The sequence below is a fragment of the Myotis lucifugus genome, unplaced genomic scaffold (assembly GCF_000147115.1).
Source record: "Myotis lucifugus unplaced genomic scaffold, Myoluc2.0 scaffold_11, whole genome shotgun sequence".
NCBI classification, from domain to species: Eukaryota; Metazoa; Chordata; class Mammalia; order Chiroptera; family Vespertilionidae; genus Myotis; species Myotis lucifugus.
Genome location: NW_005871059.1, coordinates 14,886,507 through 14,903,675, shown reverse-complemented (window position 1 = coordinate 14,903,675; position 17,169 = coordinate 14,886,507). Strand labels below are relative to the sequence as shown.

The window sequence follows — 17,169 nt, the reverse complement described above, 5'->3', positions numbered from 1 at the left end:
CATGCTGGCACTGCTGTGGCCCACTCAGGGTGCATGATGGAGGCTTTGTAGAAACCCAAACTCCATGGAAGAAATGCTGTGAGACCCAGGGGTATTGGAATGTCCCTGGTGGCTGGATCTCCTGGGAACAAATGGCCGAAGTCAGCTGGGATTGAGCAAATGAGGGGGGCGGGGGGTGGTTATAAACTATATGAGAAAGAACAAAAATAGCCAATAATTACGCTTGAAAAGCAAATAAAAGTACACAAAAGCAAAATAAAACAAGACGTTTTATTGTTGCTGTTTTGACCTAGCAAATAAAAAACAAACCTGGATTTAATAAGGAGAGAATCTATTCAGAAGCTATTGTAATGGGGAGAAATCTTTGACCATAAGTTTTGCAGATGTTTCATGATTTAGGCAATAGTATTATATTTATATATTAATATATATATATATATATATATATATATATATAGAGAGAGAGAGAGAGAGAGAGAGAGAGAGAGAGAGAGAGAGAGAGAAAGGAGTAAACAAGACTAGAAAGAATTGGGTGTGAGGACTTGGAATGAATGGACTTGACAAGCTCAGAAAATGTTTCACCTTGAGGCCAGTCTAGAGGGGTCGCTGTTGAGGAGGGGCTGGCAGTTTGCTGGCCAGGCTGAGGCTGGACTGAAGTTCAGGCACCTGGGGGGAAGGGGAGAATCTTAACCAGTTTGGCTAGCAAGCCTTTTGTTCTGATTGATCTGTACTGACAGAAGCTTAGTTAATCATTTATGAGGCAAAGAGTGGGAATTTGGCCTTGTCCAGCCTTGTCGTAGGTAAATGAGCAGGAGTGGGGATTTCCAGGGAGAGGGAATTCTGTGAGTTTTATCTAAGTCATATGAGCAAGGGTGGTTATATACAATAAGCCCATTTCCCAGAGCGCAAATGTATGAGGATTTCTTTATCACTGTTTTCATGATCACAAGGCTCATGTAAAATTCAGCATCGTCAGACACCTAAGAGACTGGCAATATGAGAAAGGATGTAATACATGGTGCTGCCAAGGGTAGGTATATGGGGAAATGGGCACTGCCTTATAGTGTGGCAGCTCTTCAAACTGACACAGCCTTTCTGCAAACTTTCAAATGTAATGTAAGCTCATCAACCTCATCTTTGGAAATTGATACTGAGACAATGCTTGGACAAGTGTGCTGATATAATCTATAGTATGATATTACTTTAAATACCAAACATTTGGGAACAACATAAATATCTATCATTGAGATCCATTAAGGATATTGCACACACATAACAATGTGGCATTAGCAAAGATAATGGAGAGTTAGATGGTGTAGTGATTAAGGATTGCTCTCTGGAGTCAGGCCGCTTGGGTTCAAACCCCAGCTTCAGCATTTATTGACATGTAATCTTGGGCAACTCCATCTCTCTGTGTCTCAGTTTTTTTCACATGGGAAACAGAAATGTATTTACATCACAGGCTTGTGAGAGGGATTACATGAGTTAATACAAGCTAGCATGTAGTGTAACATAAATATAATAGTGTAGTTAGTATTACTAGATTTATATTATTGGCAAAGGTGTCTTCCCTATATTAAATATGAAATCCAGTTACAAAATAAAATATGTGTTATTATACCATTTTTAAATGGCACCAAAAGCAAAGGCAACAAAAGAAAAAACAAACAAGTTGGACCACAAACTAAAAGGCTTCTGTACAGCAACGGAAACCATCCATAAAATGAGCCCGGCTGGTGTGGCTCAGTGGTTGAGCATCAACTCATGAATCAGGAGGCCCTGGTTGACTCAGGGTCAGGGTACATGCCTGGGATCGATCCCCAGTAGCGGGTGTACAGGAGGCCACCAGTCAATGATTTTCTCTCATCATTGACGTTTCTATCTCTTTCCCTCCCTTTCCCTTCCTCTCTGAAATCAATGAAAAAACATTTAAAAATGATGCTCAACATCACTAATTATAAGGAAAATGAAAATCACAGCATGCACGAATTTCGTGCACCAGACCACTAGTTAATAAATAATACAAGAATAAACTCTGTTTTTTTGTATTCACAACTGTAAACCTCCTTTTGCCCCACCATGTATGTAAGACTGCAGGAGTTCAAAACGAGCCACCCCAAGATGTGTTTCTGTGGTATGTGGATTGTTTTGAGCTAAAGGCAATTCTAGTTTCAGGCTCAAGAGAAACATCTGCCCCTCCCTTTAACTACCTAAAAGAAGTTGACTTAGGGGCTTTGCCCATAATAAGAGATTATCAGTGATAACTTTTTTGTCCCACCTGTATGACAAGGGCAAGTTTTTATTCACTAAACACCTGCTCTTCTTATCATTCTGCAGTGAAGCCCCCAAGGTGCATTACCTCATCCCTGGCTCATGATGTCATATATACTCTACCTCAGTCTTCCTATCTCTGAACCTCTAGGGCATGTGGGGTCTTTGACTAGCTCATGTGTGTGTGGGCTAGCTCATGTGTGTGTGGGGTTCCCATACATATGTATGTATTAAATTTGTTTGTTTTTCCTTGCGAATCTGCCTCATGTCTATTTGATTATTAGACCAGCCAGAAGAACCTTGAGGGTAGAGGAACATTTGTTCCTCCCCCACAGGACCACAAAACATTGGGTGGGAGTTATTTGGAGTCAGTGAATGTCATCTTGGGGTCAGTTATTTTACCTGTTACTCCTGTAACACTGCAACCCCTGCAAACTGTATGCACAATGTTAAGTGAAGGTGAAAAGCCCCAGAAACAGCCAAACAATTATAAATCCTCATGTACACAGCCTTTCTTTTTCTTATATGATTAACAAATGGAGGCTCAGAGAGTTTGGAGATGTGTGCAGGGTCGCAGAAATCAGAAACTTGAATCCTTGTGTCCTTACTCTCTTCAGAGTCTCTTTGATGAGAGAACTTTCTACAAGAGATGCCATCAACCTGGCTCTCCCCAAGCTCTTGCCCACGCCCCCCCCCCTCCACTCCCTAGGGATGGTCCTCCCTCTTTCTAGAGTTCTTCTCTCAGAGCACTGACTTGTCTACTTGCTTACCCGAAGTAGGATATGAAGCTGTTCAGGCTAGGGACTGCGACTTTCATCACATTCTTTGCACCTAGCACTTTGCACCTAGCATGGGATGCCTGGCTAGAAGGTGCTTAGCAAGTGTGAAAGGAATGAATGGGTTTTTCTGACTCCAAGTTTAGAGCACTTCCCTTTTAATAGTGCTACTTCCCCAGGAGCAGTATTTCTCAAAAAGTGTTCTGTGAAATGTCACAATCATAAGAGGTGCTTGATTTAAAAAGCATATTTCCGATTTCACTTCAGTTCTTGAGATTAGAACTTCCGGGTGTAGGGCCTGGAAACCTTAAACAAGTCCCTCATGTGATTCTAACAAAGGCAAAAGTTCAGAAACCTTTCTTTGAGTTGTTTTTCTGGAGGTGCCTTGGAAGGGAGCGAGTAGATAGCTAACTGGCACGCTTGCAAAGTGTTTGTTGGGAGGCCCTCCCCTCCCCTCTTTTTGTGTATGTGTGTGTGTGGGGGGGGCGGGTGTGGGGGTCATTTTTAAACAGTCACTTCTAAGCATTTACCTGTTTAGCTTTTGTGTCTCCTTGTTTGGTCAGCCCAGTATTGTTCAGAGTGACCACTAAGGGGCAGCAGAGTATGGAAAAGTAAGAGAATCACAAAGCACAGTGGAGACATTACCTTTGAAATAGTTCAGTAATAAAGATGCTCCAATCCCCTTCCTACCTTTACCTACCATGTAAATGCCTCATTTCATCAATGTCCTCTGCCCCCCTGCAGCCAGATTTACCATTGATAGCTCTTGCCTGAATCAGTGTTAATTGTGATGGCTTTAAAATTATGATGTTTTGCCCCGGTGGGTGTGTCTCATGTACTGAAATGTTGTTAGTTTGATCCCAGTCGGGGCACATGCCCAGGTTGCGTGCTTGATCCCCAGTAGGGGGCACGCAGGAAGCAGCTGATGGTTGTTTCTCTCTGGCATTGATGTTTCTCTCTCTCTCTCTCTCTCTCTCTCTCTCTCTCTCTCTCTCTCTCCCCCTCCCTTCCTCTCTATCTAAAAAGCAATAAAAACCTTAAAAAAATAAAATTATGGTGTTTTAGCTCTAGCACTCTCTCAACGTGTATCTGTTAGAAATTATTTTACTTTAAGAAAAAGCCCTCCTGCATGTACATATGTATGTATGTATGTTTGTATGTCTCTCTATTTTAGCTCATGGATTCCCATTTTCCCCCAATGGCTTATAAATTTTTACTTTCACTAATTATTTTGGTATTTAAGTTGTCCCATATTTAGCCAGTAGGATCCCATTCATACTACAACAGTGTCCTTGTGAAATGCTCCAACTTCTTTTTACATTTCTTAGTTTCTGATATAAAAATATTGAAACAGGAATTTTAGGGGAATATAGGCAGGCTTAGGGAATTTTTAGAATTGGGGTCCCATGGAAAAACACAGGGCTACAGACTGGGAGAAGGTACATTTCCCTAACACAAGGAAGCCTGGTGCAGTTACATTTCCATAAGACAAGGGAGCAGCAACAGATACATTTCCGTAAGACAAGGGAACTGGAAATAGCCCAAAAGGTCTATATTTACAAAATAAAGAAGGAGGAAGATAGCCCAGAGGGAATAGGAGGACAACGAGGGAGGAGAGCCTCAGGAGTCACTATAGTAACCAATTCGAAAGGAAATATTGACCAATCAGAGCAGGGGTCCTCAAACTTTTTAAACAGGGGGCCAGTTCACTGTCCCTCAGACCGTTGGAGGGCCGGACTATAGTTGAAAAAAAAAACTATGAACAAATTCCTATGCACACTGCACATATCTTATTTTGAAGTAAAAAAACAAAATGGGAACAAATACAATATTTGTATTTGCATGTGGCCCATGGGCCGTAGTTTGAGGACCCCTGAATCAGAGGGATATCAGAGTACATGAACTGCAGCCTTTATAAACCATGGAAACAGGAAGTCGGTGGGACCCTTTCCCCCTCCCCACATGGAAGTCTGTACTTGTTCTTCAATAAATCTCCACCTTTGCTATACTACCCTCTGTCTGTGGATTCATTCTTCGACTCCGATGGACAAAGAATCCGGGTTCCAGTCCAAAAATTACTTTTCAATATGTTTCAGTTTCTTCCTGTGTCTCCTTGTCCCAAGTGCTTGAATGAGTCATTTCTTTGAGAAGCCCTAGTTTCATGTACTGGTGAAAGCTATTAAACACCAACATGTGCGTCTCAGGAGTGCGCATTCGTCCTCAAGTATCTTTGCTTCTTGGGGGGAGGGGTGGGGGTAGCGTTCAGACACTCTATAGCATTGAAGGCGGCTCTTTTAGGGCCTGAGTATAGAGACCTGAGGAAGCATCACTCTCCCTTAGCACAGCAGCAGCATCACTTGGGCACCAGTGAGGTGGGGAGTGCTGAAGAGACAGCATCTTTTACATAGACACTCAGACTCTCAGTCAAGGTCCCAGCCATGGTGGCAGTGGTGAAATTCCTTCAGCCAGCTTGAAAGATGTGGTGGACTTGATTAGGACAGCTGAGGCAGAAGAATTCAGAAGGGTGGGGCGTGTCACATGGTGATTTTATTGGGTAGACTGTCTTGTGAGCACATGGATGCACCCATCCGAGGCCTCCCAAGAGTAACTGGAAGATACTTTGTATGGAAGAGACTTAGATTTATGCGGTCAGGCCAGTGAGGCCATAAATATAAACTGGGAAGTAAAAGTAAAAATGGATGAATTCAAAATTCACAGACTGGGGAAGCCTATCACCTAGAGAATACAGGTATATAGATAAAAGGTCCACATATACAACTGTATGTACATACGTTCTTCTAGGATACTACCTTTTCAACAGAGGCCAGACTATGAGATAAATGGTAATAAAAATAGTCCAGTCTCTAGCTCAAAGATTAAGATTTAGATGCATGGTTAAATAAAGTAAAAATGAATTATTGCCCTGACTGGTTTGGCTCAGTGGATAGAGCATCGGCCTGCGGACTGAGGGGTCCCAGGTTCGATTCCAGTCAAGGGTATGTACCTTGGTTGCGGGCACATCCCCAGTAGGAGGTGTGCAGGAGGCAGCTGATCGATGTTTCTCTCTCATCAATGTTTCTAACTCTCTATCCCTCTTCCCTCCTCTCTGTAAAAATAAAAATCAATAAAATATATTTTTAAAAAATTAATTATTCAATATTGTTTGGGCTCTAGTTGCACCTTGGATGACTTAGCATAAATCCATTCCTTCCAGAGACATGACTAATCTACATACACCCCTCCAGATCATCCCAGGTTGCCTACTCCTCGGTGAAAGGTTTCAAACCACACTGTTTTGCATTTAAGGATGGGAAGGTGAGTGACTAGGTGAGTCGCTGCTTATTTTAATCAATCTTACTGATTTTAGATATCTAAAACTGTCTATTAGCCCAGAAAAATACTTACACACTGATTATATTAGTATCAATTCGATGAGATTAGTTCTCCAAATCATCTCCAGCTGTCTAAACTATGAATGGCGATAAAAGTAAAAAACAAAACAAAACACAAACTCTGGGAATATAAACAATGAAAGAAATACATTCAGCAAGTAAGTTGAGCAAGCTATTATAAGTAAATGTTTCCTCAGCCTTCACACTCTATACTATAGGGATTTTTGAGGTTACAATTTGAAGGAGATGCAATTTACTTCTTCTTGAAAAAAAATGAAGAATAGTTTAATTATTGTGAAGTGGTTGCTCAGGGGAGATAACTCAGTAAATAAAACTCAGCTATTGGTCCCCTAATTATTTCTCAACTCAGGTGGTTATAGGTGAGATTTTAAAAGGTAAACACAATAAAGGGATTTTCTAATGATTAGCAAATTACATTCTATAAAATATATGATAATATATAACATTGGACTAAGTATCCTGCCAGCCAATTATTTAGTACTAAATTTGACTATAAGTTTAATGGCATTCTGCAACAAGTTTCCACTCTAAATATATTAAAAATTTTGGAATAAGTACTTTTTGGAAAGACTAAGAGGTTACAGTTAATATGCAAAAAAAAAAAAAAAGGTAGAAAAGTTCCTAACGTTCGTTTTAACTATATTTTTTTTCTTTGCCACAGATTGTCATCTCCTTGTTTTAAATTGCTGAAACAGAAAATCTGAGAACTTTGAAATAACTCCAATGAGAAGGCATGGCGAACAACTCCCAAGCTGAAGCAGTGGAACTCTGCTACGAGCATGTGAACGGCTCCTGTGTTAAGACGCCTTACTCGCCAGGACCTCGAGCCATTCTGTACGCCTTCCTTGGTTTGGGGTCTGTGCTGGCCGTGTTCGGGAACTTACTGGTCATTACCGCTATCCTGCACTTCAAACAGCTGCACACACCTACCAACTTTCTGATTGCATCCCTGGCCTGTGCGGACTTCCTCGTGGGAGTGACGGTGATGCCCTTCAGCACAGTGAGGTCTGTGGAGAGCTGCTGGTACTTTGGGGAGACTTACTGTAAATTTCATACATGTTTCGATACTTCCTTCTGTTTCGCTTCTTTACTTCATGTATGCTGTATCTCCATTGATAGATACATCGCTGTTACGGATCCTCTGACCTATCCAACCAAGTTCACTGTCTCGGTGTCAGGAATATGCATTGTTCTCTCTTGGTTCTTTTCTGTCACCTATAGTTTTTCTGTTTTTTACACTGGGGCCAATGAAGAAGGAATTGAGGAACTGGTAGTTGCTCTAACCTGTATAGGAGGCTGTCAGGCTCCATTGAATCAAAATTGGGTTCTACTTTGTTTTCTTCTATTCTTTATACCCACTGTGGCCATGGTGATTCTATACGGAAAGATATTTTTGGTAGCTAAACATCAGGCTAGGAAGATTGAAAGTACAGCCAGCCACGCTCAGTCCTCCTCGGAGAGTTACAAGGAAAGAGTAGCGAAGAGGGAGAGAAAAGCTGCTAAAACGTTGGGTATTGCTATGGCAGCATTTCTTGCCTCTTGGCTGCCATACATCATTGATGCTGTGATTGATGCTTATATGAATTTTATAACTCCTCCTTATGTGTATGAGATCTTAGTGTGGTGTGTTTATTATAATTCAGCTATGAACCCCTTGATATATGCTTTCTTTTATCCGTGGTTTCGGAAGGCAATAAAACTTATTGTAAGTGGCAAAGTCTTCAGGAGTGATTCATCAACAATTAACTTATTTTCTGAGGAAGCAGATATAGATTAACAAGATTACTCCAGGGACTTCAAAATTAACATGGAATTAAGGTCAAGTGCAAAATTAAACACTTGACTCCAGAGCAGCAACTGTAATCATTTGCCAGGTAGGAGGATATTACATTTAACAAAGCCCTTGTCATCTTCAGGCATTTTCACATTAAATTTTAAAAATTTAGTGATGGGTGAATAAAATGTGATGATTACTTCCCACTTAGTATCTGTCTATGGTTTTTTAATTTTTATGGTAATTTCCAATGCCTTCTCAATTTCCTATTTGCTTTTTCAAATAATTGAAGCTTTGCAATTTCTCCCACACTTAATACCAATGTTCAGTTTTCTAAAATACGTACAGATAAAACAAGTCTCTGCCTAACTTGCAATTTAGATTCTTTGGGGACAAAAATCTTCTTTGAAGCATATTTTGTCTGAGAAACATGTATAAGATTATAAGTTCTTGAAACTTTTTAAAATCTAAAATGAGTTTATGAAACCTGAAATGTGGAACTTCCTAGCAACTGAAGATTGTCTGGAAAACACTGAGAGTCTGGTGTTTTCTGAACCCTGGCAACACTTCTCTTCATTTTAGAACATGTTCACGAAAATCATATACAGTGATTATATGATTTTATGCTACACCTTACTTTGGAAAAACATAATTTATTATGGTCAAATAAGCTTGTGGACAAAAGGATGGTTTCTGTCATTTTTAAAAAGTAATTTGAAATAAAATGATTTCATAAAAAAGCTAATTCAAATTCACATTATTTTTCACTTTAGAGTTCTCTCTTTGTGCCAGACACTGTATTTGGCATTGGAAGTATAAAACTGAGTGATCCAAACATAACCAAGGATTATTTCAAAAATAGCAAATACTCAAACTGGTCTTATACACTCCATGGATAGCTTGTGTTCTCATCTGAGAACATTCCTTAGTCACATACATTTTAATTTAAAAAATATGTTGAGCCCTAACCGGTTTGGCTCAGTGGATAGAACATTGGCCTGCAGACTGAAGGGTCCCAGGTTCGATTCCGGTCAAGGGCATGTGCCTTGGTTGCGGGCACATCCCCAGTGGGAGGTGTGCAGGAGGCAGCTAATCGACGTTTCCCTCTCATCGATGTTTCTAACTCTCTATCCCTCTCCCTTCCTCTCTGTAAAAAATCAATAAAATATATTTAAAAAATATGTTGATAAGTTGAGTGTTTTAGGATAGAGTAAAAATTTGAAAAATTAATAATAGGTTATTTGCCTTCTCAAGTCTTTGACACAGCTTTAAAATTTTTAGGTAGTTAATTTTCACAGACTATTTTGTAACAAACTTATTTTATGACATGAAAAGAAGAGGTGACTAAATAAGTAAAGTTACATAAACATTACATTACATATGTTTTATAAATGAACCACTTTGGAAATACTTTACATAAGATTAGGATTTTTTTTTTCATATTTGCCCATTAATACCTTCCAAATAGAGCTGACACTATTTAGGGGGGGAAAGGGGGGAACAGATGAAGACACCTGTGTCAGGAATTGCTAAGAATAAAAAATACAGCCAAAACCAGTTTGGCTCAGTGGATAGAGCGTCGGCCTGCGGACTGAAGGGTCCCAGGTTCGATTCTGGTCAAGGGCATGTACCTGGGTTGCGGGCACATCTCCAGTGGGAGATGTGAGGGAGGCAGCTGGTCGATGTTTCTCTCTCATCGATGTTTCTAACTCTCTATCTCTCTCCCTTCCTCTCTGTAAAAAATCAATAAAATATAAAAAAAAGAATAAAAAATACATTTTATATATTACTAGAGGCCCAGTGCACAAAATTCATGCATGGGAGGAGAGTGTCCCTCAGCCCAGCCTGCACCATCAATAATCCAGGACCCCTCGGGTGATGTCTGACTGCTGGTTTAGACCCGATCCCGCAGGACCACTGTCTCCTAACTGCTCGCCTGCCTGCCGGCCTGATCTCCCTAACTGTTCTCCCCCTGCTAGCCTGATCACCCCTAACTGCCTCTGCCTTGGCCCTGCCACCATGGAAGGACGTCCAGTCTAATTAGCATATTACCCTTTTATTAGTATAGATTGTCCTCAAGAAAAATAATTGTGTAGGTATTATAAACAGCACACTTTAAATTGCATTATTGAGGACTGAAAAATGTCATCATTGATGTTTTTATTCCTCTTTTCCTCTCCCTTCCTGTCTTAAATCAATAAAAATATTTTAAAAAACAGAATAAGTAGTCAAAGGTGAGACAGAATCTGAGCATGCAGAAAAGATGGTTCATTACAAAAGGCCATGGGACAGGAAAGCAACCAAAATGAAAATTAGAAAGAATTATGAGAGAAATAATGACAAAGCAACAAAATAAACTGTAACAATTTAATAAAAATTATATTTCACAGGAGGGAAATATGATTTTGGCCATGATTGAATAGCTTATTTCAAACCACCCCTCCCACAGAGAACAATTGTAAAACTCAATTGAACACATGGAACAACTATTCAAAACCTTGGAAAGCAACCAAGGGATAACTTGGGATAGATTGGACACAAGTATGGAGAGAAGGGGACACGGAGGTGAGCGGGCCTTCTCCAGCAGCTGGAAGGACAATACAAGGCAAAGGAGGAAATTGCCAGCACCTGCACAGACTCTCAGAATAGCATCCACACTGATGGCCATTGCCCAATCTCAACGTAAGGCTTTTTTCAGTGTTTTAAAATATCAACGCAGAATATTGACCCAGAAAACAAGTGGTCACATTCTGAAGACCACTTCATCAAAAAAAAAATTATTTTTAATCATAAAAGCTGAAATAGGGGAAGTTTAAGAATTAATTCAGAATTACTAAATGACTAAATAAGTGGTGTTTTTTTCTTTCTCAGAAATAAAGGAGATTTCCCAAAATGTATGGTAGGATAGTGAGAAGTATTCTTCAAATTATTCAGGAAAAGCATGAAGGAATGAGATGTTAGTCATTATATTCATCCTTCCCTCTAGTCTGGTAAGGAAGCCTGGTTCATCAAATACAGAGTGGAACAAGAAGGCTTATACCTGTTCATATGGAAAATAGTACAATAACTAATAAATAATAATACAAGAATAAACTCTTTCATGTAATCACAACTGTAAACCTACTTTTGCCCAACCTGTATGTTACTCTTTTTGGAGAAACATTAATTTTGTGTTCTTTCTCACCCCAATAAAAGTATTCCATAAGCAGTTCACATATATTTCTAAAAAGTACTTGTTAAACACAAATGAATTATATAATAAATAAAATAGCTGATTCAGTGATGTAATCACTTGAAGATTTGCTAAGACTGTTAATTGGATTGATTGTGTGTTATCGACACAGGTTAACACTGACCCTGCTTTCTGTTTGGTTACCTCTACCCTCTAACTCCCCTTCCTCTCATTAACACACTTCTGAGTTAGGGCACTGGTAAGACCATAGAGGCCGCCATTAATGCATCTTTCTCCCACTTACATCATAATAAGTTAGGACTGTCTCACACTTTCAGTCACTGGGGAGATGATTTATTTAATGGACTGTTATTTTAGAAAAGTTTCAAACCTGCAACCTGAAGGTCAAGTGCAGATCTGAGACTGAAACTTTAAATAATTCTAGATAACCAAAGTTTGCCTCCAAATTCTGCCCTTGGTGTTAGAATGATAACCCCTGAGAAACATGATTACTATGTAAATATAATCTTTATTTGATGCAAAACCATTTATTCAAGATGGTATTATAAGCAACATAGGAAGAGTTACATATGTGCAAGAATTTTACAGGACTTAAAGAGAACCTCCAGTTTACATACCATCTCAGCACGGGGCTAAATGCTCTTTATTGACTAACCTCCAATGTGAAAATACAAAGTAACTGAGATTTCGCTAATAAGTTTGAATGCTGTAGCAAAAAAGTGAAAAAATGCAGGACAACCCTTTTCATAGCATAGATCTGATATTCCTTTCTCTATGTGGCTGCTTTATTGGACATCTGCTTCCATGGGATCATGTCAGGTTTATTATCATTTATTACTATTTCACCGTCTCTAATGTTTGGAGTTGACCAAATGCTGCCCTGGTTTGTTTTGAGGGGCATAAAAGCCCTACCTACTGAAAATATCACCTTTGCTATTAAAAATACTAATGGGTCAGGACAGTGGTTCCTAGACATTTGGGTTTCAGAAATAATAAAATTGGTTTAAAATTTGGTGAACAAATAGATGATAATAAAATTTTAACTTTATCAGCTAAGGACATTAAACTTTGAAGCACCACCAGTGGCAACAATTGCATGTCCTTTACCAAAATTTCATTAAAGGAAGTTTTAATAACTAATTATGGGAAAGGCATTATTTAACAATAATGCCTAATAATGCTTGCTCCATAACATTCCATTACATAGGTGAAACCTAATTTAACTGATCCCATATTGATTGAAGCTTTTTCCAGTTAATAATTAAACGTTATACAATGAATATCCTGGTCATGTTTGCTTCCTTGCCTGGTTCTTTTCTTAGGATTACTTGCTAGAAGTAGAAGTACAGAGTCAGGTGATATGTGTGATTTAAATTGTTATATAACTATTTTAAATTACCTCAGAAAGAAATTAAATTATATTTGTCCTACATGTATATGAGCATGTTCAACTCTCATGAGAGCCTTCAATTTCCTGCACTCTAATTAGCATAATGTATTATTGATCCTTTTAATATTTGCCAATGTTACATATAAAGCTCTATCATATTTTAAATTATTTGTACAACTTGCATTTTAATGTGTTTATTAGCTATTTGTATGTTTGTTCTTTAAAATTGTCTGCTCATTTGTTAGTGGAATGATTGCCTCTATCTTACTATTTTATAAAAGCTTTTAGACTTTTAAATCTGTGAGCTCTTTCTTCATCATGCATACTGCCAATAGTTTTCCCCAAGTTTGTCTTTTTTCCCTTAACCTAGCTTTGTCTTCATTTGAGTTTTATAAAATTTAAGTGGAGTACATGAATCAATATGAGTTTTGTGTAATAATTTCACCAATAAAAACTTATAAAAACTACACTTTCTCTAATTTTTTAACTTCTGGAAGAACTCAGCTTTGCTTTTGTGAAATACATGAAGCAATATGATTAACAATGTTTTTTTCAAAAAGTTATATGCCATCTTAACATTTCTTGGATAGTCCATTCTTTTCCCATAACTTACAATACACTGTTTAAAAAATCATGGACAATGCATAAACTTTGGATAGTATTTACAGGAAAAAAAAAATGACAGAAAGTTGCCCTCCATCATGAACTGGAAGGTAAAACAACACAGCTCATGGAATGAGAAAATTTTCACATAAAATGACAATTATTATTGCAGAAATTGTACCATTTGCTCATGATTATTTCCACAATTGCAAAATATCCCCCAAAATATCACATAAGTCTTGTCCTGAGTCAAAATGGCTAATGTGCATGGATGACACAGAGACCTACAGGAGCTCCAAACACATGGGCCCCAGAAACAAGCTGATCAAAATGAAAGCGAAGTTAAGCAAATCCAGAGAAAGCCAGGGGAATACAAAATCGGGAAAGCTTTGAAAATGACAGAAAGGTAAGGTTGGTAGGCTAGGTAAGAAAGGTACAGGAGGCCTGAAAGAGGAAAATAATTAGCAACTGACAGAGTGCACAGATTTGAAGAAACCAGAAAATAGAAACTTTATGTCCACCACTATTTAGTAAATATGTGTCTATCAAGTGTTTAAAGATGATCACTTCATCAAAAAAGTAAAAGCAGCACATGCCTGAGTTGCAGGCTCGATCCCCAGTGTTGGGAGTACAGGAGGCAGCAGGTCAATGATTCTCTCTCATCGTTGATGTTTCTAACTCTCTCTTCTTCTCCCTTTCTCTCTGAAATCAATAAAAAAAATATATTTTTAAAAAGTAAAAGCATAAAAGTTATGCTGTTAGAATTGAAGTTCTATTTCTCTTCCCCAATTTAATGAATTATTACCATACACTGTATTTCAGATCATAATTATTGGGAAATTTCTAATAGGTCACCAGATCAATTTCAAATTTTTTAAATCATTAATTTGAAATTTAGGCTTATTTAGAAATTAAATTTATGGTTGAAGAACTGCCTTTTATTGCTTACCCACTTATAAGTGTTATTGCTCTTCTAAATCAATAGTAAAAGAAAGCATAGGTCAAAGGATTTAGGGTAGAGTTATAATTCTAAACCAGCAAAATATCTCATAAATATATAAAGTGCCATAAAACTCAAGAATGAATTAATGAGAGAATCCATGTGGTAACCATGAGATCAAAAACACTAACTGTGCTACTTAGGCTTTTAGCTGCTTTTCTCTTTCTCTTATTTACTCTGGTTTGTAAGTCCATGATAATGCTGCTACTTAATACTAATAGTTTTGATCTTTTTAGTCTGTTTACTAGGCCCAAGAAAAATATTTCTGTACACAATCATCTTAACAAAGATAGATGTGAAAATAATAGAAATTCTATCAATATCCAATTTGATTTATAACATGCTGACACCATCTATGGAACAGAGGGCACTTACTAATTCCTCCATTCCATCCTCATAGTCACCTGTGTAGAACATGGTCCATCAAATGCAAGGGACAGGGTCCAGGAGATGCAAATTCCTGACACAGACCTCATGCAAACATTAAGCATAATAGATTGAACTGCTACCCTTGGGAAAAGAATAAGAAATAAAAAATACACCAAAAAACAGCCCATGAAAGCCAATTACAGTAAAATTTTGACAAGTGGGAGTGAGTAGAAAACGAAGAAAAGGAGAGAGGAAATCAAAGGAAACAAGGTATTCTCAGGTGACAACGAGAAGAGTCAATGTAATAAGGGAGAGAAGGGAGGGAGGGGAGTGTATACAGGCTGTGGGCATGGTGAACTCTGAAGCAGTTAACAAATAGGGATTTAACATTTATTAGTCAGATAAATAATTTTGGAGAAGTGACAGGGAAATATACCTCCTAATATATCTGAAAAACGTTGATTTATACTGTGAACTTTGAAAGGTAACTTTTTTTCATTAATAGTCTTCATTGACTTTTAAAAGCTCATTTCATTTCGAAAATGAAATGATATCTTCAATTTTCTCAACCTAAATGCTTATTTTGTTCAGAGAACAAATTCATAGTTGCTGAACTATCCTTGAAAAGCCCACCACTCACAATAAATGTTATGGCTTTCCTAAACTTGGGATAAAATAAAGCATAAATCAAAGGGTTCGTGGCTGAATTATAATAAGCACACCAACAGCAAATCCCATAAATGTAGCGGGGTGATGAAGCCCAGAAAGACATCAATCAATGAGTCAATGCTGTACCGTAACCATGAAATTGTAAATTCTAGCACCGTGATACTCGGGGTCTTAGCTGCTTTTCTCTCTCTCTTGGCCACTCTGGATTTATAAGTGTCTGCTGATGCTGCATCTGTTTGGCCAGCAGTATTTTCCATCTTTTTAGCTTGTTGTCTAGCCCCAAGAAAAATATTACTATAGAGAATGATCATAACAAGGGTAGGTATAAAGAAGGAGAGAAAATTGATCAACACCCAGTTCTGGTTTACAGCTGTCTGACAACCTCTGATACAGTTGAGAGCACAAGATAGATCCTCCAGCCCTTCGCCATTGGCACCGGTGGAGAACATGGCACCGCTGTATGCAGTGGGCAGGATCCAGGAGAGCCCAATGCAGATTCCTGACACAGACGCTGTGAACTTGAGAGGAAAGGCCAGAAGGTCAGTAACAGCAATGTCCCTGTCCGTGGAGATGAAGCACAAGTGGAAGAGAGAAGAGTAACAAAAGGCCACACAGCAGCACGTGTGGCAAGAACAGAAGCTTGGCCCGAAGTACCAGCAGCTCTCCCGCCACCCCCACCAGAAAGTCAGCACAGGCCAGAGAGGCGATGGAAAATCGGTGGGAGAGTGCAGCTGCTTGAAATGAAGGATGGAAATCATCACGAGGAGGTTTCCAAACAAGACCAGCAGGCCCCAAAGCTGAACAGTGTGTAGAGAACCAGGCGGTGTCCTGGCTAGTAGGGAGTTTTCACACAGGAGTCGGTCACGTTCAGGTAGCAGAGCGCACAGCTGGGGAGGGGGCAAGTTGTCGTTCATTATGCTGCTATAAACACCATGTCAACATCTGGAGAAGTTCCACTCCTTTGTCAATCACGTAAATAGAGCAGATTTACATTTCCTAAAGGGGGAGAAAAGGGTTTGTTTGGTTTTTTTAACTGATTACCTTTGCTTATCGTTACCAAATATTATCTCCATGACCCTCACAAATCCATATTATGTTTTAATCTCTGAGTCTATGTAATCACAATATATTCCATCTAAATACTCAACAAATGTTAGCCATTATTAATTATTACCATTATTCTTCTAATACTTTAGAATATAATTGGAAACAGGTTTCTAAATAAAGTAAGAATTTAACCTTAACTAAATCTGTTGCAAATTTGCTTTTGCCACAAGTTCTTGCCTTGCAGTTTATCAAATGTCTTTTATTCCCTGGTACTGATAGAGGGAATATTTCTTTTTGTCAAAGTTAGTGAGATGTGTGTGATTTGTTATTTATTAGTTGCCTTTTTCTACTCACTTCACCCAAGACCATCTGAGGAGTAATGACAGTAACCCTCAGGGCACACAGCCAAATCCCACATCCAGAATCATCTACCGTGGAGTCCCTGTAGTGAACGGTGTGAACAGGGAAAGACATCTAGATTTCATCAGCTCCACTTAAAATTTATTGTTTGCTGTAGAATGGCCTCGATACGATAGCCCACAGGGATGACTTTAAAAAGCAAAATGAGAGAACATGCTCATCCATAAACAAAGATGCAAAAACTTTTACTCAACAAACTTTTACAAACTAAACCCAGAAATACCAGTATACACAAGGATGATAC

General features: G+C 38.6%; 1 protein-coding gene and 1 pseudogene across 1 annotated transcript; one reads left to right on the top strand and one right to left on the bottom strand.

Moving 5' to 3' along the window:
• Positions 1–7,193: 7,193 nt before the first annotated feature.
• TAAR9 (trace amine associated receptor 9) lies at positions 7,194–8,237 on the top strand. The gene has a single exon (XM_006084472.1). It carries the CDS (start codon positions 7,194–7,196, stop codon positions 8,235–8,237), a length of 1,044 nt encoding a protein of 347 aa, XP_006084534.1.
• A 7,117-nt stretch (positions 8,238–15,354) lies between these two features.
• On the bottom strand, positions 15,355–16,531 carry LOC102441791 (annotated as a pseudogene).
• Between the last annotated feature and the right edge of the window lie 638 nt (positions 16,532–17,169).